The 23,795-nt window shown below is 56.4% G+C and overlaps 1 protein-coding gene across 4 annotated transcripts in view; it reads right to left on the minus strand.

Moving 5' to 3' along the window:
- Nucleotides 1-742: 742 nt before the first annotated feature.
- Nucleotides 743-23,795, minus strand: part of KCNQ1 (potassium voltage-gated channel subfamily Q member 1) — a 389,965-nt gene continuing 366,912 nt past the window's right edge. For 3 of the 4 annotated variants that reach the window (XM_023518338.1, XM_023518339.1, XM_023518336.1), the window contains one exon: nt 1,872-1,951. Coding sequence is in view for 1 of the 4 variants with exons in the window: in XM_003798368.3 (XP_003798416.1) it covers nt 1,721-1,951 (231 nt within the window). In the remaining 3 variants the exon portion in view is untranslated. Of the gene's footprint in view, nt 1,952-23,795 lie in introns of all 4 variants that reach the window. The other variant, XM_003798368.3, reaches the window with a different exon arrangement.

The following is a 23,795-nucleotide window of genomic DNA, read 5'->3' on the forward strand; positions in this document are numbered from 1 at the left end:
GGAAGGAGGACAGGAGAGGATGAAGTCTCAAGGGACAAAAATGGTTGAATAGCTGTGAGATGTGGGCACAGCAGATGGGTTTTGTCTCAGCTGAAGATCTGTCCATTTGCAGGAGGAAGGGCTGTGCATGGAGCCATGAGTGCAGGGCGAGGGGTGGGTGGGGGGTGCCCACCTGCATATACTCCCTACCCAGGGGACTAGACTTGCTTGGGACTGTCACGTTACTGATGGCCCTTCCTGGTACCACACCCCTCCAGAGTCCAGTCCTTGGGAACCTGGAGAGTGTGTCTGGCCTGGGGGGGATAAAGAAGCTGAGTCTGCATCTGTCCTCAGAGGATGCTGCTCAGATCACAAGCCCAACTAGAGCAGACCCCGACTGGGCTCACCTGCCCCAGGACCACAAGGTCTGCAGAGACAGGCAGTGATCACTCTGTGACCAGGGCCACCGCAGGAGAAGTCCTGGGGCCACCAGAGCCCAGACCAGGAGGGACATGGAGCTGGGCTGGAGCCTCTGTTGGCATCTCGCAGCCCTTCTAATCTGAGTCCTGGCCCTCTTAGTGTGCAGATGTGGACCTTCTGTTTGGTGGCCACTTGTCCCTAAAGGAGGTCTTGGGGGTGAGGGATGCTCTGGGCAGGGCCTGGGGGGAAGTTGGTAAGGAGGGCCAAGGCTGAGCCCTAGGTTGTCCCAAAGATGTATTGATGTCCCAGCACTCAAAAGAAGAGTAGTTCCCAGACCAGCCTGTGATTCTCCATGTTTATTAGGAAAAGGCTGTATGATTAATAACCAAAATCGCACCGTGAAACTTACTAAAACACAGATTCCAAATCACCATAAGTTACTGATTTCTTTTGACATAATGCCCAGAAGGAACCCCTGTTCCATGTAGAAACTGTGACTCCTCTCTGCTCAGCTGGTAGGGGGTAGGTAGGGTGGGGACATGGTGTCTCCTGTGTGTCCAGCTGCTCAGAATAGGAATTGGAGTGGGGGCTGCATACAAAGTGGAGCTCAGGGGACCCTCCTGGCCAGCATGATGAGAAGCTGCCAGTGCAAGCAGCGGGAGGTGGACACCCTTCACTCTGACATGGCCTGGGGCAGTGGTGGCTCTCACTGGGATCTGTGGTCTCAGGAGCAGCCCTGTACTCCCCTGTCTGTGGAGTCAGCATCTCTTGAGAGTGAGGGACCTAGGGCACCTTCTGAGTGGCTCCTGGACCTTCATCACAGCCACTCTTGATCAGCTGGGCTGGGCCAGGATTCGAGGCTGGGGTAGGGGCACCCACAGATTTGTCCAGGCTGTTCCTGTGTCTCCCCCGAGGAAGCCCCTGGGTGACCAGGTAGGTCTGCTTTCAGCCTATGCTGCTCCTAGCCAAACATGGGCTGGGCTTGGCACTCTGGATACCTAGCCCTGGGAAGTACCCTCTGCCCTATGTCCCAACCACCATGCAAGTTATGTCATCCTCACGATGTGGGGGCCTGGGTGCTAAGGGTGACTGCTCAGGCCTGAGAGGGAGCCCCACACTCAGCAAACTTCTAGTACTTCCTGGCCAAGAAGAGGTGGCCTTGGAGGGTCCCCAAGGTCAGGCTGTGCCAGACAGCATGGCCCACAGGGGCTGGGGCATTGGAGAGTAGGGCCGTTCTCTCTGGCCTGGCAGGAGGTGGCTATGGCCAGGTCATTGCCCCCTGCTGAGAGGGCTGATGGGGGATGGAATATTCCAGCCCCCATCAGGATCCCTCATCGGGGTCTCTCTGGGGTACGGTCAGCTGCTCATAGGTGGGCAGGGGGCTGCTGGGCAAGAAGAGCTCAGGGTTGATGGTGCTACCACTGACGCAGGGCTGGACTGCCAGGGGCCTGCCTTCGCCAAGGGAGCCCCCCGGGGGGCTGCCACGGTGCAAGGAGAGCAGCTGGTGGAGCAGGTCAGTGATCAGCACCAGCCTCTGGTCCAGCTGTGTCACCTGCAGGGACAAAGGCAGATGTGAGCGGCTGGTAGGAGCCAGCCAGGTGTGCAACAAGCCCAGGGCCTGAACTTGGGAGGCTGGGGGAGGGAAGGGCCACCGTGTGCTGTGTGTGCAGACTGTGTATGTGCGTGCCCACTGGGGCATGTGGCTGTGTGCTGAGTCCCTGTGTGTGTCTACACATGGGGAGACCCTGGATAGGGAGAGCTCTTCTCTTCCTTGACCTTCAGTCCCTGCCTTGGTGACTAGAGGCTTCTCCTCAGCATCCTGGGGTTGCTGGCCTCTGGCCAGGCTTCCTGGGTGGCATCTAGGCATAAAGGGTAGGGTTTACTGCCACCTTGGCTCCCCAGGGCCAGACTTAGGGGGCCTTGGGTTAAGGTGCCAAGGGAGGCTGGAGCTGTGAGTGCTCACCCTGGAGGGACAGAGAGTAATGGGAATGGTACATGTGGGGTTAAGTAGGCAGAGATCCCAGGTGGACTTGCAGGCCCCAAGGGGTGGGGGTTCCTGTCACCCCCAGGCACCACTTCCCTAACCTGGCAGAGGACACTGTTATCTTCACAGACCCCATCTACCCAGTCCCTGCTGGCCCGGGCAGCGCCCATTCTCCCAGGCCAGCGTGTGGCCTTCACTTTGCATTCATCAAGGGCCTGCTCTGTGCTAAGATGTGCTGAGGTGGCCACCCTGTGAGGATGGCAGGGAGGTCGAGGCAGGACAGGTCTTGAGACACACTCAGTGCAGAGTAAGTGCTCCACAGAGGCTGCTCAGCCGTGAAGTCAGCAAAGAAGCCCCAGGAGGTAAATGGAGGCAGGGTATGCCTTGGGGAAGGGAGGGCAGCAAGGGAGTCCAGGGTGGGGGCCCTCTCCTGGGGCTGGGCCAGGAGGAGGTGTCCAGCCAGAGAGTAGGCTTGGTCCTTGGAACTGCAGCCTCCCTGGGGGTGATCTCCCAGGGTGCTCCATTTGCCACCCCCACCAGAGGCTCCCGGAGCTCTGGAAAGACCAAAAAGGAGGTGGCCAGTTTGCACATGGGGGCAGAGCTGCCTCAGGCTTTCCAGACAAAAGCCATGTGGATGACTCAGCCAGGTGCCAAATGCCAGCCCTGACGACAGGCAGCAGGCAGCACATGGCCATCCATTCACCTGGACGTGCACCTGTGGTGCGGGCAGTCTGTGCCCTGGGCTGTCCCCTTGAGCCTACCTGGACCCCATTGCTGACTAAGCCAGATGGGCTGTGGCAAGGAAGCTAGGTTGGAATTGGGGGCTCAACTGTGGGGGCAGAGAGCTCCAGGGGAGGTACTGCCAGGTGGATACATACTTGCATGGGCCAAAAGCTGAGCAGCTGGCCAGCCAGGCTCCAGCCCCAAAGGATGGGTGCTGTGGTCAGCAGCCCTCCCTCCTCCTACAGAGGCCAGGCATAGGTGGCCAGGCAGAGTAGACCCCAGAGGCTGAGTTGAGGGGTGGGGATCTCCCCTGAGTGGGGGCCAGAATGCCTATCCCAGCAGCCCAGAAGGGCCCAGCAGGCACATTCTATCTGGGAGGCTGGCCCTGTGGCCTTCCTGAGGGAGAGCCCCAGGGACTCACCTCTGGGCCCTGACCCCTGACCCAGAGGCTGCCTAGGCTCCTGCTCACCTGTCTTTCAGGTGCTGGGGCTGAGTCCAAGATCCAACCATCCTGGCCCAGGGGTGGCTGTGTGTCTGAAGTCTGGTTGGCCATGCCAGAAGGGCCCTAATCTTATATTTTTCCCAGACAAATCTGTGGTAGGAGCCCAGGCTATGGAGGAAAAGGGTACAGACTTCTGTGGTTTGGCCCAGGTAGGGGTCTGGGGCCCCTTAGCTCCCCCTTTAGGCACCTGCCAACACCTCAGCTCTCTGCAAAGCTGTTGGGGACCACCCAAGAGGTCTATATCCCACTCCATAGATGCAGACACTGAGGCCAGGAGAAGGGGTCTTGTTTGAGGTAGCTGGCTAGGGCTGCTGTGGCTGTCCTCTTGCCCCCTGCAGCCCTCACCCCAGGGTCCATGCTGGGACCACAGTGCCGCCATGAGGGAAGACTCAGTGTCAGCGGTGGTGGGGTGCTAGTGTGAACAGAGGGTGGGCCAAGGCCTGTGGAGAACTTGTCCAGTCTGAGGCAAGGCAAGGCCCAGCCCCTCTGTGCCCTGCACGCCAGAATCCTGTGGCTCCTGCTGCTTGATCTTGCCCGAGGGGGGGGGTACTCATGGGGAAACTGAGGCCCAGGGACCTACAAGTTCATTGCAGATGGAAGCTGCAGCTGGGCTTGATCCCTGGGGACCACTTGGCTGCCCTGACCCCATGCTGAATGAGGCTGGTCCTGTGTGGCTTAATGTTGCTCTAACTACACTTGGCTATCGATTGGTTTGGCATTAATTAAAGCACCAAATACATCACAGATGATCATTTGTGGTTTCATAAATTTTCACTTTCCAGTGCTGGAACATCTAGGCATAAAGGGTACGGTTTACTGCCACCAAATACATCACAGGTGATGTGAAGCCCCACATGGACTGGAGGGCCTGCAGGCCTCTGTTGAGAATGCCCAGGGTAAAGTGACAGGAGGGAGGCTGGCCGTAGGCAGGGACAATTTGGGGCCTGAGGGTGTGGCCAGGGAGGGCCCAGTCACCAGCCACCTGGGGCAATGCTCCTCCTGGCAGGGACCCCAGCAAGTATGGTGCTCTGCCCACTGTGGAGCAGGAAGGGGAGGCCCCAGGGCTGGTATGTGGCCAGGTCCTTCTCACTGGGGGAAGGCAGGTCTGGGGAGACAGGAGAGGAGTGGTATGGAGACCCTTTAACCAAACAGGTAACTCCAAAGCCTCTGGCCACTTTCAGGGTCCTCCCAATCACCTGTGTGGGATCCCCCTAGTCAGGTCCTCTGGGACCTCCTGCTGGTCTGCTGAGCCTTAGTCCCAAGCCTGATGGGCAAGGCACTTCACCACATGCATAGAGGGTGGTATAGATTCCCCTTCCCCTGAGCTGTGCCCTTTCTCCTGGTGTTCAGTGGCTCACCTTGGTGCCAAGGTGTGAAGGCCATCCCACATGTCTCTGCAGGCCACCTGCTGCTCATCCCCAGGTCTGTCCCCACAGCTGTTCGGATCATGCTCCTCCTCAGTCTCAGAGCTCAGCTCTGAGCAGCAACTTCCCAGGAAGTTGTCTGCCCCATTTCCTCCCTCTGTGCTCTGAGCCCAGACTGTTTTTTAATCTCATATCTGTGTTTGATTTTGGGGGTGATGGAGGAGCCTGGTTAACACATTGACCAGTTGAGAGAGTGACCTTGGCCAGAGCCTGGCTGCAGGGAGACCCATCCAGCCGGTGCCCAGGGCGGAGCTGCCATCCTCAGTGGAAGGTAGTGCCCACTCCAGGCACAGGGGCGGGTTCCCCAAGAGCTGTTGGGATAGATCAGTTTTGGGGGGGTCTTGGATCTTGCCCCGATTTGCGATTTGATCATGATTAGAAGGCCAAGGCAAATAAGTACTGCTTCGAGCTCTGCTCCGACCCACCAAATTAAGAACCGAAAGATACCCATGCAACCCTCAGAGAGGGAAAAGCAATTAGAATATAGCTTGTTAGAGAGCGCGGCTCAGCGATCACACCCAAGGCCACGGGCATTCCTGTTTGATGTGGTTAGGAATTTGTTTTCAAAAGAAAATCTTGAAAAAGAGTCTTTCAAGGGGAATTTTTGCAGAACCTGCCCAGCCTTGATCCCCACCTGGGACTGCTGAAGGCCCCGGTTTTGTGGGCACCTTGGGCTGTCTTGGCTAGACTGGCCAGACCTGGGCAGCAGAGGCTGGGCCCACCTGGGGCTGGGCTTGAGGAGGCGCCCAGCAGTCTGACCAGCTGGTGCTCCCTAGGAGACCCTTATTGGTCAGTGTTTAAAGATAGGGCGGGGCTTCCTCTAGGGGCAGCCGCTGCAGGCCCTCTGTATGGCCATAGTGCAAAGGTCACCTCAGCTGTCCTGTCTGCCTTAAGGAACTAACAGTTACTGAGACATTCTCAATGCTCAAATGGTTTAACACCAGGCACTGAGGAATCAGTTGCAGTCCAGCAGGCAGCTGGGGTGGGGGTACAGTCCTGGGACAAGGGCCATGGAAGTCTGGTGCCCAGCTAGTGCTATGCTGGCTGCCATCACTCTGCCCCCATGGAGAGCTGACTGGCAGCATGTTGCTGTTAACCACGCTCTCAGACCTGTCCCCAGCCACACACTTTCCCCTTCCCTCCTACATGCCTTAGCTCTCCTGATGCTCTCCCCTGAGCCAGGCAGGGGTAGGCTGGGCAAACATGGGCATTGGGCCCCAGTAGTGGTGCTAAGGAGTCCAGCCTGGGCCCATTTTGCACAGAAGGAAAATGAAGCTTGATGATAGGAGGTGGCTACCCAAGGCCACCTGCAGGGATACCTGTTGACCTAGGCCCACCAGGGCAGAAGGATGAATTAAAGCAGAAGTTGGGGGCTGGTGAGAGGGCTCGTCCACTGCCCAGGGCTTACATGTCTCACTTAACATCCTTTTGAGGGGGCAGCCCCCACTTTTCAGACACTAGAAGGGAGCAGGACAAAAGGGCTGCTGGGCTCACCGCCTTCCTCTCACCCTGGCTGTGGGCTGACTGTGCCTGAATGGCCACCCACCTTCTGCCCACACCTGCAAGCGATGTTGCTGAGGCCTCACGTGCCCAGACACATCGTGGGGGGCTAGGTGAGCTGGCCCACCCTCCACGGCCCAGTCTGCTAGCCATCTTACATGGTGATCCTTTCCAAACACAGCCAGATCACATCACTGCCCTGCCATCTCCTGTGTCACTCCCAGGAGAGCCTAGTCCCCCTGCCCCAAGACCCCAGACCACTTTCCTCAAACATGGTGACACATGCCTGCCCCAGAGCCTTTGTTTCTGCTGTTCCTACTGCTTACACAGGTCTCACCAACCCACCTGACCTGAGGCCATATCCCTCCCTGTGCTGTAGCCTTGCCGGTCTTGTAACCCAGAGTTTCTCTCCAAGGCACCTCATGTTGGCTGCTTGCTCCTTACCTGTCTCTCTCTGGAAGTGGGCTCAGGGCCCTGGGCTTTGCCTGGCCCATTGCACCCTTAGTGGGACCTGGGTCCTTGTAGAAGGACTCAGTTATCATTGAATGAATTCAGCAGGTGCTGCAGAGCCCTCAGGGAGTGAGGGTAGGGTAGGGTGGGACCTCAGGCCTTGCCGGAGCCCTCTGCCTCCTCAGGGCCTGGGAACCTCCGTCCCCCAAGGTGAGAATGGGGGAATAATACCCATAAATCACCCTCTCATCAGGGCCTGTGGGCTGGCCGATGCCTCAGAGCTGGGTATGAAATAGATCACGGCATTTCATAATGCCATAATTTATGGTAGGAGCTGGTGTAATTGTGTTTATGACTTTGTTTTAGTGCTTCAGCTCTTGGAGAAAAATCTGTGTTTCTGACTGCTGAGGTTTTACTGCCAGTCCCCAGGGTAGCTGCTCTGCTGGAACTTGCTGTCCTCCGGTTGGCAGCTGACATGCACCCAGCGAGCTGGAGAGATGGCCTTGGAGTCTGGCCCGCTGCCACCAGGTGCAGGAGTGACCAATGTCAGGACAGCTCCTTAGGTGGGAGTGCACGCATGTGGTGCAGCCACTGGCCTGGATCTGTGAAGGCACATGGGCTGCCCGGGTTCATGTCCTGCCTCTTCCACTTCCTAGGTAGTCACTTGTCTTTGGGAACCTCAACTTCCTCCCTCAGTAGGATGTCATAAGCAGAAACAGAGCCCAGCACAGAACCACAGTATCAGAGACTACTTGGGTGCATATAGAATCACACACATGTGTGGTACAGCCTGAGGATACAGGATAATTGCTGCATATACAGTGGCATGCAGGGTGAGTTGGCACATGTGTGTGCATGCACACATGTGCACCCATGGCTCTATAAGGGTGTGGGAAACTGTGTGCAAGAATGTGCAAGCTGCTCGGGGTGTGAGTTTGCTCAGTTCCTTTCACTTTCCACCAAATTGTTCCCCAAGCTGCCAAAGGGTCTCTAGGCCTCTGGGCCTTTGCACATGCCATGGTGGTCAGCACTACCCCTCCTCCATGAGTGTGTGATACTGCTGGGCCAGGTGGCTGAAGGGTGAGCAGTGGGGTGCCTCAACATGGGGGCCAAGTGTCCTCTCCTAATAAAGACTCAGGTGTCACCATCTCTGGGACTCATGGTCGCTAACGTTCCAGCTATTCTACCTGTCTCCCAGAGCCCTCTGCCTGGGCAGTGTCCAAGCTGGGCACTAACCTCAGCCCAGAGACATGGGCAGCATGGAAGCCACTTATGCCTTGGCCCTATGTGGGGCTGGAGGACTGGCACTTTTTTGAGTGGGTACATCTGCTCAGAGGCTGCAGATCAAGAAAGAGCCTGTTCTAGTGACTTTCTCTTGTGCCCTTGCAGTCAAAGGCAGCCACCCTGCTGCAGGTGACCTGGGGCACCACCACAATCAATCACACCCTCGGCAGAGTGCTTGGCACAGAACCACCAGTGGCTGAAGGCCTGGTCAGTGCCAACCCCAAGACCCTTTTTTGAGCCCTCCAGTCCTGATTGTCCCTTTCTGACCACTCTCAGGAGTGCAGGCCTCTTCCCTCTGAGAGGGTTCCAGGTCAGGAAAGACCCTTCTACCAGCTTCACAGATGCTTTGGCCAGTCCCTGCCTACTGAGGGATGTGGGATCCCCGCAGGGGCTCCTCCCCAGTGCCAGGTTCCAGGCTGACTGTGGAGAGGGTCTTGGGACCACTACCACAGCCCACTTCACTTGCACCCTGTCCCTGGACCTAGACTCAATTCTGCTTGCTGTCCCCAGCATTTCAGGACCCTGTCTCCAAAGCAGGTGGGTCAGCAGCATTTCAGCCCAGCAGGTCCCCAGTGAGACTGGTACCTTCCAGGTCTGCCCTAATCCTGTTCTCACATCTCAGAAAATGGCACTGATGTCCCCATGAAGCCACCGAGGGCCCAGGCTTCCTAGCACTCACTGCACACTCCACTCCCCGGGATTCTTGGTTCCCTGTAGCATAGCCTCTCAATCCATCCCTTCCAATGCCCTCTCTGCCCCCGCTTCCCCCCCACAAGCAACTTCCTCTGCAGGGCTACTGCAATCACTTGTCACTGACATGGCCCCTGGTGGCAGCCAGGCTCCATTTCCCTTCCAGCCTGAGTGCCTCCCTCTGCAGCCAGGAGAATCCAGTCCTCATAGCAACTTCCCTGAGGTGTTGCCTTAGCCCACCCCGCACTCAGTCCTCCCCACCCCTCCTCTCAGGCCCTGAGCATGTCATCCCCATCCTCCCCCAGGGCCTTTGCATGGGCACTCTCTTTCTCTGCCTAGAAAACTGTCCTCCCCACTCTGTATAACCTCAGCTTACTGTCCAGGACAGTCTCCTCCGACCACTCTGGCTATTGTGCCTCCTTCCTTGTCTCTCCCAGTGCTCCTTGGTGTCCTTGCCACTCCCTGAAATGTCCTAGTCTCTTGATTTTCTTGCCTGGCGTCCCTCTGCCTGCTGGAGGCTGCTGAGGCCAGGTTCTACATTGTCATTCCCGGCAGCCTCCCAGAGCCTGGAATCTTGCAGGGGTTCAGTAGACACACTCAGGCCAGAGTTGGTGCTTCACAAATATTTTTGGAGTCAGCGATTGAGGCCCTGCACATTCTCTAGGGGCCTCATAAGGGTGGGTGCTAGACAGAGAAGCAGAGGCCAGGGGGCTGGCACCACAGCCAGCCAAGACCCTTCACTTTCATTGATTTGTTGGGAGTCTGTCTGCTAAGAAAGTTTGACCTTTGACATGCACATCACAAATATTTTTTCCTAATGTGCTATTTGTCTTGTGAATGGATTCATGGCATTTATTGTCTTTTTGTTTTGCCATACAGAAGTTTTATTTATTTCCTCACTTTGTCAAGCGGTCAGAGCTATCCATTTTCTCCTTTATGGGTTCTGACTTCACACATGCCTGGAGTGGCCTTCCCCTTCCAATGCTGAAATATTTTTTTTCCTGGTACTTTTTTGATTTGTATTTTACCCTTAAATCTTTGATTTTGACCCACAGGCCTACTTCTAGAGGTTATGCCACTGGTCTACCCTCTCCCCAATGCATTCGCATATCCTCTTCATACATGTGACCCTTGAACAACACGGGCTTGCCTTCCACGTGGACTTTGTCCCTGGGACCCCAAGCAGCAAGCCCAGCCCCTCCTCCTCAGCCTCGTGAAGGCAAGGATGGAGGCCCTTGTAAGGGTCCACTTCCACTTACCAAGCAGGGAACGTGTTTCCTCAACCCTTTCTCTTCTCTAGCTTACTTTCCAGAGCGGATGTGACATATAATCCAAACCTGCAGACTACTACCTCAGCACTAGTCACCATAGTTAAGTTTTTTAGGAGTCAAAAGTTCTATGTGGAATTTGCTGCATGGGGTGGCACCCCTCACCCCAAGCTGTCCAAGGTCAACAGTACCAAGTTCCTTACACATCTTCATCTACCTTGGGGTCTACACCAAACTGCCGAATCAATCACTCTTGTGACGTGCCTTGGTATGGGATGGCACCTTGCTTTGTGGAGGTGAAAGACAACAGTGGCTTGGTCCTGGGGTCCCTCAAGGAAGAGGTGAGGAGGGTTGGAACCAGTGCCTCACCTGGGTGATCCCCTGACTTCCGCTCTCACCTGCCTAGGCCAGATCTGCTCACAAGCTTAAGCCTGCTTTGTGCTCTGGGCAAAAGACAAAGTCCTGGATGTGGGGCTGAGGCCCTGTGCTGCCCTGCCCCCAGCTGGCTCTAGTCCAGGCTTCCTCTCCATCCCCTCTCCCATCGGATATATGCCTGGACTGCCCCTTAGCTCACCCTCTCCCCTCATCCACAGCTCAGGGAAGTGTGTGTGCCTCCTTCACAGACGTGCCCAGCTGATGCCCATGAGCTGGTGCCACGGCCCCCCACCCCCCGTCCTGGACACTTAACTTCCTCCTCCCTCCCTGGCTGACATTTGTGCCTCACTAGCCCACCAAGGTAGCTCTGCATGGGCACTCATGTTGACTTCAGGTGGGGTTGGAGGTTGTGGAGAGGCTCAGTGGCAGAGCTGGGGGCCCATGAGCACATAGTTCCCTCCCTTGGAAGGGGTCCTGGGCAGTGGTGCCCAGGTGCACAGAGACCAGGGAGCTGCCTTGCCACCTGCCAGGTGGGTGGGGGAGGGGAAGACCCAGGCCTGGGATGGGGCCTTAAGGCTCCACAGTGGGCTGGCCAATCCCTAGCTGGCCTCAGGAGTGTCCTGCTTGCAAGGGGCCAGGCAGGGGTGGCTCTGTGTCTGAGGCTCTGAGGCAGCTCTGCAGCTGCCCATATCGAGGAGCCCCAGGCCCTGTTGGTTCTGCCAGCCCGCTTAGGGCTGGGTGAGCGAGAATGTAGGGCAGGCTGGAGACAGGCGCTAGAAGCTGAGAAGTGGTGTTTGTGTTGGCAGTGGGCAAGGGCCCCACCTGCACTAGATTCTCCTCCTGTGCTGCCCCCTCTGACGAGCCGATAGAGTCTTGGAAGCCAGGGGGACGCCAGACAGAACACTTTGTACCAGGAGCCAGTGAGTGCTCCTTGGTCTCAGCCAAACCCCAGAGCTGGCGGGTGACACTCGGCTCTGCCACGGTGGCAGGTGGGCAGGGGCTGCCTGGAGGCTCCTGGGTCAAGTGTCCCAGGTTTGCCCACACTAGCCTTGATGCTGGCTGCTCTCTAGCCTGACCCAACCACACCCACATCCCCTTACCTGGAGCCCTCAGCCAGGGGTAGTGCAATTCCAGAGCCAAGGGCCCCAGCCCCAGGTCCCAGCAGTACCCTTATATGTAGCTTGCCCACCCCCACAACTCCCTTGCTCTCCCCAGAAGACCACAAGCAGACGCTGCTGTTTCTGAGCTCCCTTATTCACCCCTCCCCTCCATCTGGACAAAGCCAGCCCCCTGCCTCTACCTCTAGAGTTGAGGTTTATCCCCTCTATCTTATGTTGAGCCAGCTCTGCCCTGCTGCTCTGTGCCCACCCATCTTCTCTCAGCCTACCCCCATGTCTTTCTGTCCACCTGACTGTCTGTTCACTTGTTCCCTCAACTGACATGTCTTCCAGTGGCTCCCACAGGGTAAATGACAGGGCTCCTGAGGTCTGACCGAGCCATCCAGGCCTCTCTGGAGGCTACCCCTGCTCCAGCCCTGCTGTTTTCTTTTGGCATTTGAGGTCCTTCAACACATTCCTCCAGCACATGGTGTGCTGGACTGTTTTACGGCCTCCTGCTCCCCTCCTCCGACGGATATGTGCCCTGCGAGCCCAGTCTGGTTTTCTGAAGTTCCCACACCTGGAACTGGGCCTGGTGCCTAGTAGGTGCACCACAGGTGTCCCTGAGAATGGGCAGGACATTTCTGAGCCAGCCTCTCTATCTGTCAAATTGCCACCATTTTCTCCTAGGCAACAGCAATATCCCTGGCACCATGGGTCTAGTGATCCCCTCCCCTCCCTGCAACTAGAGAAGGCATTTGTATCTGCTGATCAGATCACAGCACTGCATGGAGAGCCTTGGGAGGTTTCCTCACTGTCCTCAGCCTTGGCCCTCCCTTAGCTACTGCCCTGTCTTCCTCCCTTCCCTTTGTGCCTTAAGATCTTTGCATGAACTCACCCAGCCTCCTGGAACATCTACTTTCCCCCTAGTTGGCAGGCCCTTCTCTTTCTTCAGGCCCCCCAGAGTGAGGGTCTCCATGGTAAGCCCCTTCCCTGCACTCCTGGTTGGGCTGTTGTTACTGCCCTCCACCCCGGGGCCCTCCTTCCAGACGCCTCCACCTGCCAATTACCACTGGGATTGTTCACTCATCAAATGTCTGCCTCCTGTAAGCAGGGACTCTGCCAGGTCAATAATGGTTCAAAGGCCTCCACTCCCTCTGTGCACCCCTTCTCAGCACAAAACAGCCGGGCCGTGGCAGGTTGCATCTGAGAATATAGGTGTGTGTGGGATTAGCCCTCCTGGGGGCAGGGTCCAGCTCTCCTGGACAGCTCTGTGGGCTTGTGAGGGGAGCTCAGGGGAAAGATGGGGCCCTGTCCCCCAGCTCCCTGGGCACCTCAGAGCTGCCTCTGACCACACCCCTATCCCTAGTCATCAGCCACACTCATAGCTGTGCTTTTCCCCCACACCTCCTCAGGCCACTGTTGGTTGTCTTAAGATCGAGTCTTCTCATAAGATAGTGGAAGCAGCATTCCAGGTGCTCCCTGACCTTCCCCACCCCAGAGCCTCTTCCTCAGACCTCAAAGGCACCTGCCCCACTTTCACCACACCGCCTATTAGGAGAGTGCACCTTGCCTGGCCCCAGTCATCATGCTCTTTACTGCCAGAGCTCTTGTCTCCTGACACTCCTCTGTTTACTGCTTGTGTTTTTGTGTTAAACACAGGCTGTTTACAAGGTTTTGTAGGACATGGGTACTCTATGAAGACACTCTCCTCCTGGCCTCACCCAGATACAGGCATTTCAAGGAAGTGCCCCTGTTTCATCTGCCTGATCTCACGGGGTCCCATCTCTACCAGGGTCTTGTCTTTTCTAAGGATCTGATCTCTCCTGCAGGAGCTCTTGGGTGTGACACTATCGGGCGGAGGACGTTAACATAAACAGGGACATGACCTACTGTGGCTCTCTACTTGCTTGTTTCCACTCAGCATAGGTTTTGAGGCTGCCTGTTGAGGCACGTTGATGGTGTTTGCTCCCTGGGGTGGTTGCACAGTCAGCTTTCCCTGGGGTCTGCAGATGTTACAGCTGGGTTTCTGCTGGAGGACATGGGAGCAGGAGGTCCCACAGGCAATGCCCACATGCCCACATGTGCTGGTGTCTGAGGCACACTGGGGAGGGTACCCTCTCCAGGGAATAGGTTCCTGGGGGCAAAACTGTGCTCTGGTGGCCCCACCACATGGCTCCCCTGCTCCTCCCCCTATGCTCCTGGCTGAAATTTCCCACCTCCTTGACTGAAATACAACAGGTCCTCCCGAGGACACGGCCCCTGTTCTGCATCACCAACTCCAGGCCACTCTCTCCCTGCCCCTTTCCCAAAGCCCCTGCTTTGAACCTGGGTCATGGGATGACACCTTGTTTCTCTTGTAATCTACCCAACCTACCCCTATTTCTGCAGCTATGAACCTCTGGCCCCCTTGTCAGGACTCCAGCCATAATGCCTGCAGCTTCCAGACCTCTCAGCCTCCTGCTGAGGTTCTGACCTCCTCCCTAGCCCTGCTACCCTGTGGGTCACTCTGTGGTGGCTCCTCCTCAGGGAGCTTGGTCCCTTCCCCCCACCATCCATCTCCATTTGGTCTTAGCCCCTGTCTCCCATGTGTGCTTGATACCCCGGCCACAGGCTGACCCCGATCAGGCACCCTCTTGCTGTTCGTCACCTGTTCCCATTTAGCTTGGCCATCCTTCCAGCCCCCATCTGGCCATCTCTTCTCCAGCCCCATGGGCCTCTGTCATTCCCAGACATTCCATGTTGGGTTCTGCTTCGGGCCCTTTGCATCAGCTGTGTCTGTGAGGAAGGCTCTCCCCTTAAAGCCCTTGGCTACAGCTCTCTCCCTCCTATCAGCTCCTGAGACCCTCCCCTGCAGCCTTTCTACAGAGGCCCCCATCCCATAACACTGGCCCCCTCCTAGGCACTCCTTGCTCTGGTGCTAACTTTCTTGTTTTCTCTCTGTCCGTGGCTCCCTAGGGCAGAGAAGGGGCTGGACCAGAGCTGGACACACAGGTGAGGTGATGAGACCAGAATGGTCTAGAACTGGGCTGCCAGGGTGACTGGCAGAGGGGCTCACCTGTGTGTGTACTTGTGTCTGCATGTACACATGCTGTGTACACATGTGTGTGTGTGTGTGCATTGCGTGTATGTGGGGGTTTGGATGCTTTTGTTAGAGCTGTGCTGGGCCCTGAGTGGGATGTGAGGACACTGAGAGCAAGGAAGTAGGGCAGCACCTGAGTGGTGGCAGGGACTTAGGTACAAAATGCTGGGACACAAGTGGGCAACAGCCAGGTACTGCCAGCCATCTCCAGCTCTCCAAGGGCTGAGATGTCCAGTCTTGCAACCACTCCTACCTCCATCCTGGCCTGGGGACAGGGGCCCCATGACTCATCCAGGGCTGTGCTACAGCTCTGGCAAACCTAGATGGGCAGGCAGCCCCTGGCCCCTGGGCTGCACCCAGGACAGGGCTGTTCTCCCTCTCTCCCTCCCCCATTTTGGTTCCCGCCCCAGGGCAGGATTCCCTGAATTCAGCCCCCTGTGGCTGGGCCAGGTTGGAGGCCAGCCTGGGGGCTCTGGGCTGGGGTCCCAGATGGGGGCGGGGTGCAGGCCAGGAATTTGGATTCAGCCCTTTTCCTGGCATCTGGAAGAGTCTCATGGGGAGGGAGACGGGGTTGGGGGGGAAGGGATACAATGCTGAGGCTTAAATTCCCTCCCTGGGGAAGCTGAGAGGATTCTTCCCACTTCTGGGCTAAGCACAGTGCCCTGCCTGGAATTCAAGGCCCAGCTGGGGGCTTAGGGTGTTTGCCTCACTCATGGACATGACAACACCCTCCCAAGCCTGTTCTCTCTCAGCTTTTGAGGCCCCAGTGCTCCCCTCCTGTCCTTCCTCTTCCTAACCCTGGCCTCCCTCCCTGGCTTCTACTTGCATAGTCTTGGGACGGGGAACTCGGTATTCCACAGCCAGGCCTCGCTTGCTTGCTGTCTGTTTAGGGGGACCTGGAGCAGCCTCAGAAGACCTGGGAGATAGATATGCTGAGGCTGAGGCTGGTGGGATGCAATGGGGAGGATTGGGATCGTGCCTCTTTTGGGGCCTCTGGCTGCTGAGAGCAACCAGACGCACCCTAACCCTTTGCCTGAATGCCCCTGCATTGAGGCTTTCCTTCTCAGGGATCCTAGTAACAGGCTTGCCGCCCCTACCTCCACTCTGCCTGTGCTCTGCTCACCTTCCCCAGTGAGTCCCCTCGTCCTTCACAGACCAGCTTGGGGTGTCCAAGCTGCTCCCTTTCCACTGTACCTGGGTGTCTCCTCCCTGGTCTGCCTGCCTGGATGCCAGTACCAAAGGAGACACCACCATACACCCAGCCTGCACAGCAGGTGCTCAGTGCCTGTGCCCATATGAACAGATCAATGTGTGTGAGGGGACAGAGGCCTCTGCCCATGCCCTCCTGGTGGCCAGCCCCTAGCCGAACTCCTTGTAGCAAAGCAGGGTGTTGCTGCCCCACCCCCACTGCTGACCGGCTGTTGGGAAGGGGATGAAGGGTGGGGGAGCAGGGTGGGTGGACAGGAAGTTGCTGGGGCTCCAGGCCAGGTCCTGAGTGCTCCAGCCCCATCTGCACATATTTGGCAGGTTCTGTTCCCCTCTGCTCCCAGGCCTGCCGGAATGGGCCTGGCGCTGGATGTGCCTAGCCCTCTGCAGCTGCCTGGCTCACCTTCCCCACTGCCGCCTCTGGCCCCCCTCAGGACACTTGCCTTCTTTCCTGCTGCTGGGCCCCTCTCTTCCCCAGCAACACTGCCACTGTAGGGGTGATAGTCGGGGTGCGGGGGTATCTGCCCTTGAGACTGGCTCCCAGGTCCATGTGTCAGTGCAGACTTAGGGGATGGTCACTGCGTCCGCAGGCCCAGATCCCATGCCCCACATCTAGGTGGTCTCCGGAGAGTTTTCAGAGGCTGCTGGTTCCAGGCAGGGGAAGGTGGGGCAAGTGGGGGGCTCTGCTCCAGACTCTGCTTCCCCACTGCCGACCACTCCCTGGTAGGAGAGAAGGTGGCTGCAGGTGGAGGGGCACACCTGGGCAGAGAGAGTCTGTGGATACAGGGGCCACCTTCAACCCAGGCCCCTGAAGCCCATCCCAGCCCCAGCTCTGGAAGTCTGTGGGCCTCCCTGTCCCTCAGGGAAGTGAGGAAGGACTGTAACCTCCGCTGCTGCATGGACTCTGGGAGTGCTCACATAATCCTATCCCACACGGCCTCCCCACCACTAAGGGCCCAGGAGCAGCCCCCACAGGCCTCCTGGCTCTGGGGCAGTCATGGATGTTGGGAACCTTCTCTAGATGAGTCCAGGGCAGGACTGGTAACCCTGAGGAGGGCAGGGTGCAGAGCTCCCCAGCAGTGGGGCTGTACTGCCTTCTGGCACTGGCTTCTAACCCTGCCAACAGCCCCAGTGTGGTAGACTCTGGTGTGGAAAGACTCTGGTGTGGAAAGACCCCAGTGTGGAGGACCCTGGCACTAAGGGATTGTGCCCAACTCCCCTGGTTTGCAGCAGGGAGGCAGGCTGTGGGGCCAATATCCCAGAATGTCCTCTGAGCAGGCACCATGGAGATGTTTGGGGCTCATCTTGTGCTTTGACCCTGTGAGATTAGGACTCTGGTGCAGGCACCTCACCCTGGGTCTCCTCACCTGGGATGTCCCTGCCTAGGCCCTGTGCTGGGCATGAGGGGTTTTGCTGCCCCTTTGCCACCTCAGCCCTTTAGGACTTCTGCATGTGGGCTGGGGCTTGAGACCTCTGGCCAAGATGCTGGGCAGCCCCTGCTGTGCGCTCACAGGGCCAGGCCTTCCCTCAGGGATGCTGGGACAGGGCAGAGTAGGGGCCTCTGGCATGTGTTCCAGGAGCAATGAAGCTGTCAGCCCATTAGCCAGGATGTGGAGGGCTCTGGGCAGTAGTCCCAGGCCCCCAGGCCCACCCATAGACCTACAGGGCTGCCCTAGAGGTAGAAGTCTGCCTGGGTCTCGGCCCTCCACCCTGGTGAGCAGTAAGGGCTCCTCCACTCAGGCGCCCCATGCCTGCTCTGTGTCAGGCATATCCCAGGGGCCCTGGACGGGTGAGGCTACTAAGGCTCAAAGAAATGATGTTACCAGAAGTCACAGAGTGGCCACTGTTCAGCTATACCTGGCCTCCCAGTGCTCTGGCAGAGGAGGGGGGAGAGGGGAAAGAAAGAGGAGAAGGGGAGAGGGAGGAAGAGAGGAGGGGAGGGAGGAGGAGAGAGGAAGGAAGAGAGCAGGGGATGGAGAAGGAGAGAGAGAAAGAGAGAGACAGGGGAGAGAGGAGAAAGGAGGGGACAACCTAGGCCTTGCTCTTGGGAGGACATGAAGAGGAAGCAGACTCAGGTCAAGAGAAGGATCAGGAATAGATCTGGGCCCAGGGTAGGGGCTTCAGGGTGGAGAGTGCCAGAGTGGCCCCAAGAGCCTCCACTGCCCCAACAGTCAGGGAGGCCTTCCTGGAGGAGGAAGCACCTTAAACAGCCCTCACTGTTCTTGGTCCATGATGTCCTCACCCTTTTCCTTTCCCTTTCTGGGTGATCTCCAGCCTCCCACCATCTAAACACTTCCTGATATGCAGGGAGGCTGAGCTGCACATGCGATCTGGTGGCTGAGCGTGGGTGCCAGCATCCCATGCTCATCCTGCTCTGTCCCAGATAGCCAGGCCTGCAGTGTCAGCTGATCTTCATGGAGAGCTTGTCCTGAGCACATCCCACCAGTTTCCTCTGGTCCTCACAATGAAGCAGGTGGCACTGCCCTCTGTGTAGGAAACAGAGCCACAGAGGGGTTGGGCAACTTCTTTCAGGTTGCCCAGCTGGTGGGTGCCAGGGCACAGCAAGGAGCAGGCCTGCTGGCTTCTGTGGTACCCACTACTCTGTCTTGCCTCATGAGACCTGCACAGGGGTCAGGTGGGGAGTCTCCAGGGCATCTGTGCAGCCACAAGGAGTCCCTGGTCCACTTCTGATGGGAAAGCTGAGGCCTAGAGAAGGGCTGGCCAGCCTACTAAGGGTTACTTGGCACACGGGTGATAGAGGAGGGGAGGGCCCAGGTGTATGGCCAGGGTCCTGGTAAGGACAAAGACAGAGGTGAGGTGCCCTTGGGGGTTTGGAGATCTGAGGGCAATGGAGGCGTGGGGGCTTGGAAGGTGGACGGAAGTGTGGAGAGGCCTGCACCAGGGAAGGAAGCCCTAGCCTGGCCTCCCGCAGGCCTGGCTTGAGCTGACCCTGTGAGCTGATGAGAGATTCAGTCCCCATCCTGCAGCTCCCAGCCTGCCCTTCCTGCTCCCAGGACCCAAAGGAAGAAGTTCTTGGGACACCAGGCTGGGGTGGATTGACACAGGCTGACTAGACTTCGTGTGGTCTGTAGGCCTTGGGAGGACCTGGGTCCTCAACTGTCAGAGCTTGAAGGCTTCCCATTAGGTGATGTGGATCCCAGGTTCTTGGAGACTGTTAGAGATTCTCTAAGGTCACAGCCCTGCGAGGCCTGCCTGGGGAGAAGCCTAGACCTCTTTGTCTGTCCTGGCTAGATGTGGGGAGAGCGCATGCACCAGCAAGCTCCTCCCTCTTTGCCATGCTCCTGCCATCCCAGGCCTAGCAGCATACCCTTGTCTTTGCCCTAGAGTGGCTCCAGCTCCATGGCTACCCCCTCCTCACTAGGGCATCAAGTGGTCTCCCAGTCATACACACCATTATTCCCTTCCTGAATTTTGGGGCCTTGTCACATCAGCCAGTGAACCCATCTGAGGTGCCCCCCATCCTTGCCCAGCCCTCCCTGGGGGCTTGTCTTCCACCCCAAGTCCTTTTCCTCTCAACTCTATCAGCTATCTCTGGGCATTTCTAACCCTACTATCACACTGCTATACCTCACTCTTGCAGTTCCAGGCACTGTGACTGTCCAACATGGACGGTGAGGTCAGGATTTGGTTTTTACACCCTTGCCCCCAACTCCTTTATCTTCTCAGCACAGATGCATCACAATTCTAGGCCAAATAAATATTAACTATTTGCATTTTACATAAATATTATGTGAGTCTTTACATCACTATTTAAATACTATTTTTCAGCTGAGTCATGCATGTGGTCTTCTGTGATTATAACTTTTTATTTTCTATGGGGCTAGGCATTGCCTTTAGGTTTTATTTTAATGCATCTGTCACTAATTCATTTTTAAATTGTTCTAGTAATAATTGGAAAACTTCTATTCATCCTGCTGAGAACATTGGTAAACTATCATCTTCATTAATTTTTGCCCTGGAAGTTGGAGTCCTAGCAGGACTAGTTGCTCCCTAGGTCTGCTGAACAGTTGTAATGCTAGAACTTCTTTTCTTTCCCTCCTCATGCTAGGAATTTTCTTGGTCTCGTGTGTGTGTGTGTGTGTGTGTGTGTGTGTGTGTGTGTGTATTAGATTCCTCCTTGTTCCTGAATTGTGTTTCTCTCTTTCTTGGTTTTTCCTCTCATTTTGCTGAAGCACATTCTTAAGTAACTTTCTGAGAAAAAGCATAGGGTAGATAAAGTTTTTGACTGTGCATGCCTGAAAATGTCTTTAGTCTATTCTTGTACCTGAGAGTTTGACTGCATATAGAATTATAGATTGGAAATAATTTTTTCCCTCAGAAGTTTGCAGTCATATCTTCATTATGTGAATTGCTGTTGAGAAGTTTGGTACCATTTTGATTCTCTATTCTCTGCATGTGACTTGTTTTTTTTTCTCTGGAGAGAGTCTGCTTTATTGCTGCTGTTATGAAATCATTATGATGTGTCCCACAGGGACATTCTGGAAGCTGAGGAGGTAAGGAGGGGTTCTTACTTTTTAGCATGAAAGTGTTCACTGAATCCCTGTTATTTTCATTAGGATAGCCCATGCTCTGTGCAGCACAGCTGCTTCTGGTATCCCCAAGTGCGGAACCTCTTAGGTTTAGTTTTTCCAGAGACTAAACTCCCTATGTTTGGCTGGGCTGAGGGACAGATAGGTAGTTCCTGTCCTCAGGGGCTGGGGTGACACCTGAGAACACCTGCTATTGGGACTAGGCTTCCATGGAAATCCTTCTTTTTGCAGGTTCCCTGCCCTCCAGCCAATCCTGGGGCCTGTCCAGGGTTCTGGGCTGGTACCTGCCTTAGTCCCCTGGCTTTTCTTCCTGCAGGGCTTGGCATCTCCCTCTCTGCTCTCCTAGGTCTTTTGGCTTCTCAGTGTTTAAACTTTTGACAACATTTTTTTGTTTACTCTTGTCTTTTTTCCCAGTTTCTTTGCTCTTGCTGATTTATACCTTTACTTTCTTTAACTGCCATTTTCATGGGGTTTAGGGGAGCAGAAAGAAGCATGTGTTAATATGCCACATATGACCAGAGGTGTACATGGCCCCTCAGACTCCTCACTTCGGCTTTTGGCCCTGGTGCCCCACTGTTCCTGGTTCCAGCGGCCCCCATTAGGTACCTCATGCTGTCTTCTGTCTTGATTTCTCAAAATTATCCTCCCAGGGTACTGGTCTGTTTCTGCTAAAGCCTTCCGACTCCCAGAGCTGCACTGCTTTGAATATCTCTCCTCCATGTGGGCGGCCTCCTTTAAGTCCCCTCTGTGCCCCTTTTTTTCCCACTGACTCCAGTGGGGCTTTTGCTGTGTCATGTCTGCCCATCCTCTTTAGCCATGACATGGCACCACATGCAGCTGGCTGCTAAGGCTCCAGGCTCAGCCACACAGGTGTTCCTCCCTTTCCTGCCTTGGAGCGCAATTCCTATGGCTGTTCTTTCAGTCAGGCCTCCAAACCACATGTGGAATTCACCCTCCGGCAAAGACGGTAATTGTCCCAGTAGGTTTTCTCTGCTTTATCAACAGAACCCTGAATTAAGCAGAATGTTTGCCTGCCTAAAATAGAGACTAGTTCCCCAGGAGCCCCTGCAATGAGTAGGGGTGCATGTCACATTCTGCTCAGAGTATAGAAGGGAAGATGACTCAGGCAGCTTTCCGTAGGGTCTTAGGGGGGTGGGGCCTGCTCCTCACTTCCCTTTTCTCTCCTCACCACTGGAATGCAGATGTGATAGCAGCCACCAGAGCAGCCCTTAGGGTCCACAGGACAGAAGCCCTGTGTTGCAGAGAGCAAAGAGAGCAAATGGAGGAAATCCAGGTCAGGCTGTACTACCCACACCTAGGCCTTGGAGCTTTTCTGCTAGTCAGGGCCCAGAGGCGGTAAAAGTCTATCCTGACTAGGCTGTTGCTGCTGTCCTGTCTCAGCAGCAGCTGAGCCAGAAGCCTACACTCCTACCACCAAATCCTGACTCTAGCCATTGTCTTTCATGCAGTTAGCGGCAGCGCCCACTGCTCTCTGCCTCCCTTACCCCTACTCTGCACCTAGCTCTCAATAGCAGAGCAAGTGACTTCCGCACATCCAGGAGAAGACCCTCCTGTGGTTTCTGAGGGACAGAAAATCAGGGTGTTGCTCCAGGGGCCCCTGCCCAGAGATGCACATCCCCACCTGCCCCATTACTCACTGGCCACCCAGTGACGCCCAGGCTGGGATTGCCTGTTTCCCTGAGCACTGTGGGACAGGGGTCTATGTGGTCATGCCAACTCCTGGCATGGCTCCCAGCACACAGTAGGACCCTGGGTGGAGGCAGGGCTGGGCCTGAGATGAGGAGCACCCAGGGGAGCCTGTTACCTCACCTGTCCACCCCTGGAAGCCCTCTTGGTTCTGCCCTTGGGACTACAAGTGCCACCAGGTATGCTGGGCCAGCCCAGAGCCAAGCAGGGGCATTTCCCTGCCATGGGTGCCCAGTGGCAGGGCTACTAGGGGTGAGACCTTTGGAGCAGGGCAGGAGGGTATAGGAGAAAGGGGTTGAAAGCCAGCCTGGTACACCCAGCAACTCTGGGTCTACCTGAGTTCCTGTAACTATCTGTGCAGAACTGTATGGTGGTTTCCATCAGTCCTGCCAAGCAGCGGCTGCAGGGCCTGGCTGTGGGCTCTGACCCCCGGTGGGCCTGGGCTCTGCTGGGGAACCTGGAAAGTAAGGGGGCCCAAAGAGTTAACCCGCCCTCCACTCTCCTCTCCTGTCTCGATTTCTTCACTTTTCAAAGGCTGGGCCCTCTTCCCTTCCAAGTCACAGCTGACGTGAAATGTAGCCTTAAAATGCAACTGACACGGGAAACAATAGCGCTCTCTTGGAGAGGCTCTGCCGGCTGCCCCCGCCCCCCGATAATTACTCAAGACCTTGGCATGAGCCAGGCCTGGTTAGGTAACAGGCTGCTCACTCAGACTTGTAACTCACAGGCAGTCACAACATAATCTCCACAGACAACAAAATCATTTCCAGGATGGTGGGGAGGACTAGGCCTCAGGGAGAGGGGATGGGGTAGGAGGTGGTAGGGTCTGCTTTGGGGGAGGGTACTCTTTGGTGAACTAAAATTTTGGGGAGTTGGTGGAATGTTTATGGGAAGGCATTGTGCTGCCCCCACTGCTCCAAACCCTACCCTCACCCCACCTTGGAGTCCAGTCTATTACTAAGTACCAGTGAAACTCATTCATACCAAAGTGTGAATGACTGACTACTGTGGGAGAGCCCCCCCGCCCCCCCAACTCTATGGAGGATAATTAATTGTCTGTTTATTGTCCAGGGCTCCACTGCACTGACTTCCTCCAGGGCAGGTCCACATATTTCCTCTGTGTTCCCAGAGCCCAGTACATAGCAGACATTCAGAAAATATTTGTTGAAGACGACGACAGCGTCTAACCCAAAGAAGGAAGTGTCCACAATGTAACTTCAGGCACAAGGGCAGGGCCCTGGCAAGAGGCTGGAAGGGTGCTGGCACGTGCAGGGCTGGGCACCTGCCTGGCGGTGGTGCCTGGCATCTCCCACAGTATGCACTTATCCCAGGAAGGGTGCTGTGCTGAGGCAAGCTGGGGACCCAGAGGGCTGGGAATGCAGAGGCCAGGGGTGGGGCCCCCTCTATGTTCCCCCTTCTGTCCTCCCCCTGTCTCTCCATCCCACCCGGCAGTGTGGGTCTGTAACCTGGCAGCCAGCAGGTGAGCTGCAAAGGCACAAGCCCCAGATGGCTTGGGCAGGGCCCAGCCCTGCCTGGGAAAGCAGCTCCTCCCAC

Source organism: Otolemur garnettii, unplaced genomic scaffold, assembly GCF_000181295.1.
Source record: "Otolemur garnettii isolate 467f Iridium unplaced genomic scaffold, OtoGar3 scaffold00134, whole genome shotgun sequence".
In the NCBI taxonomy this organism is placed as follows: Eukaryota; Metazoa; Chordata; class Mammalia; order Primates; family Galagidae; genus Otolemur; species Otolemur garnettii.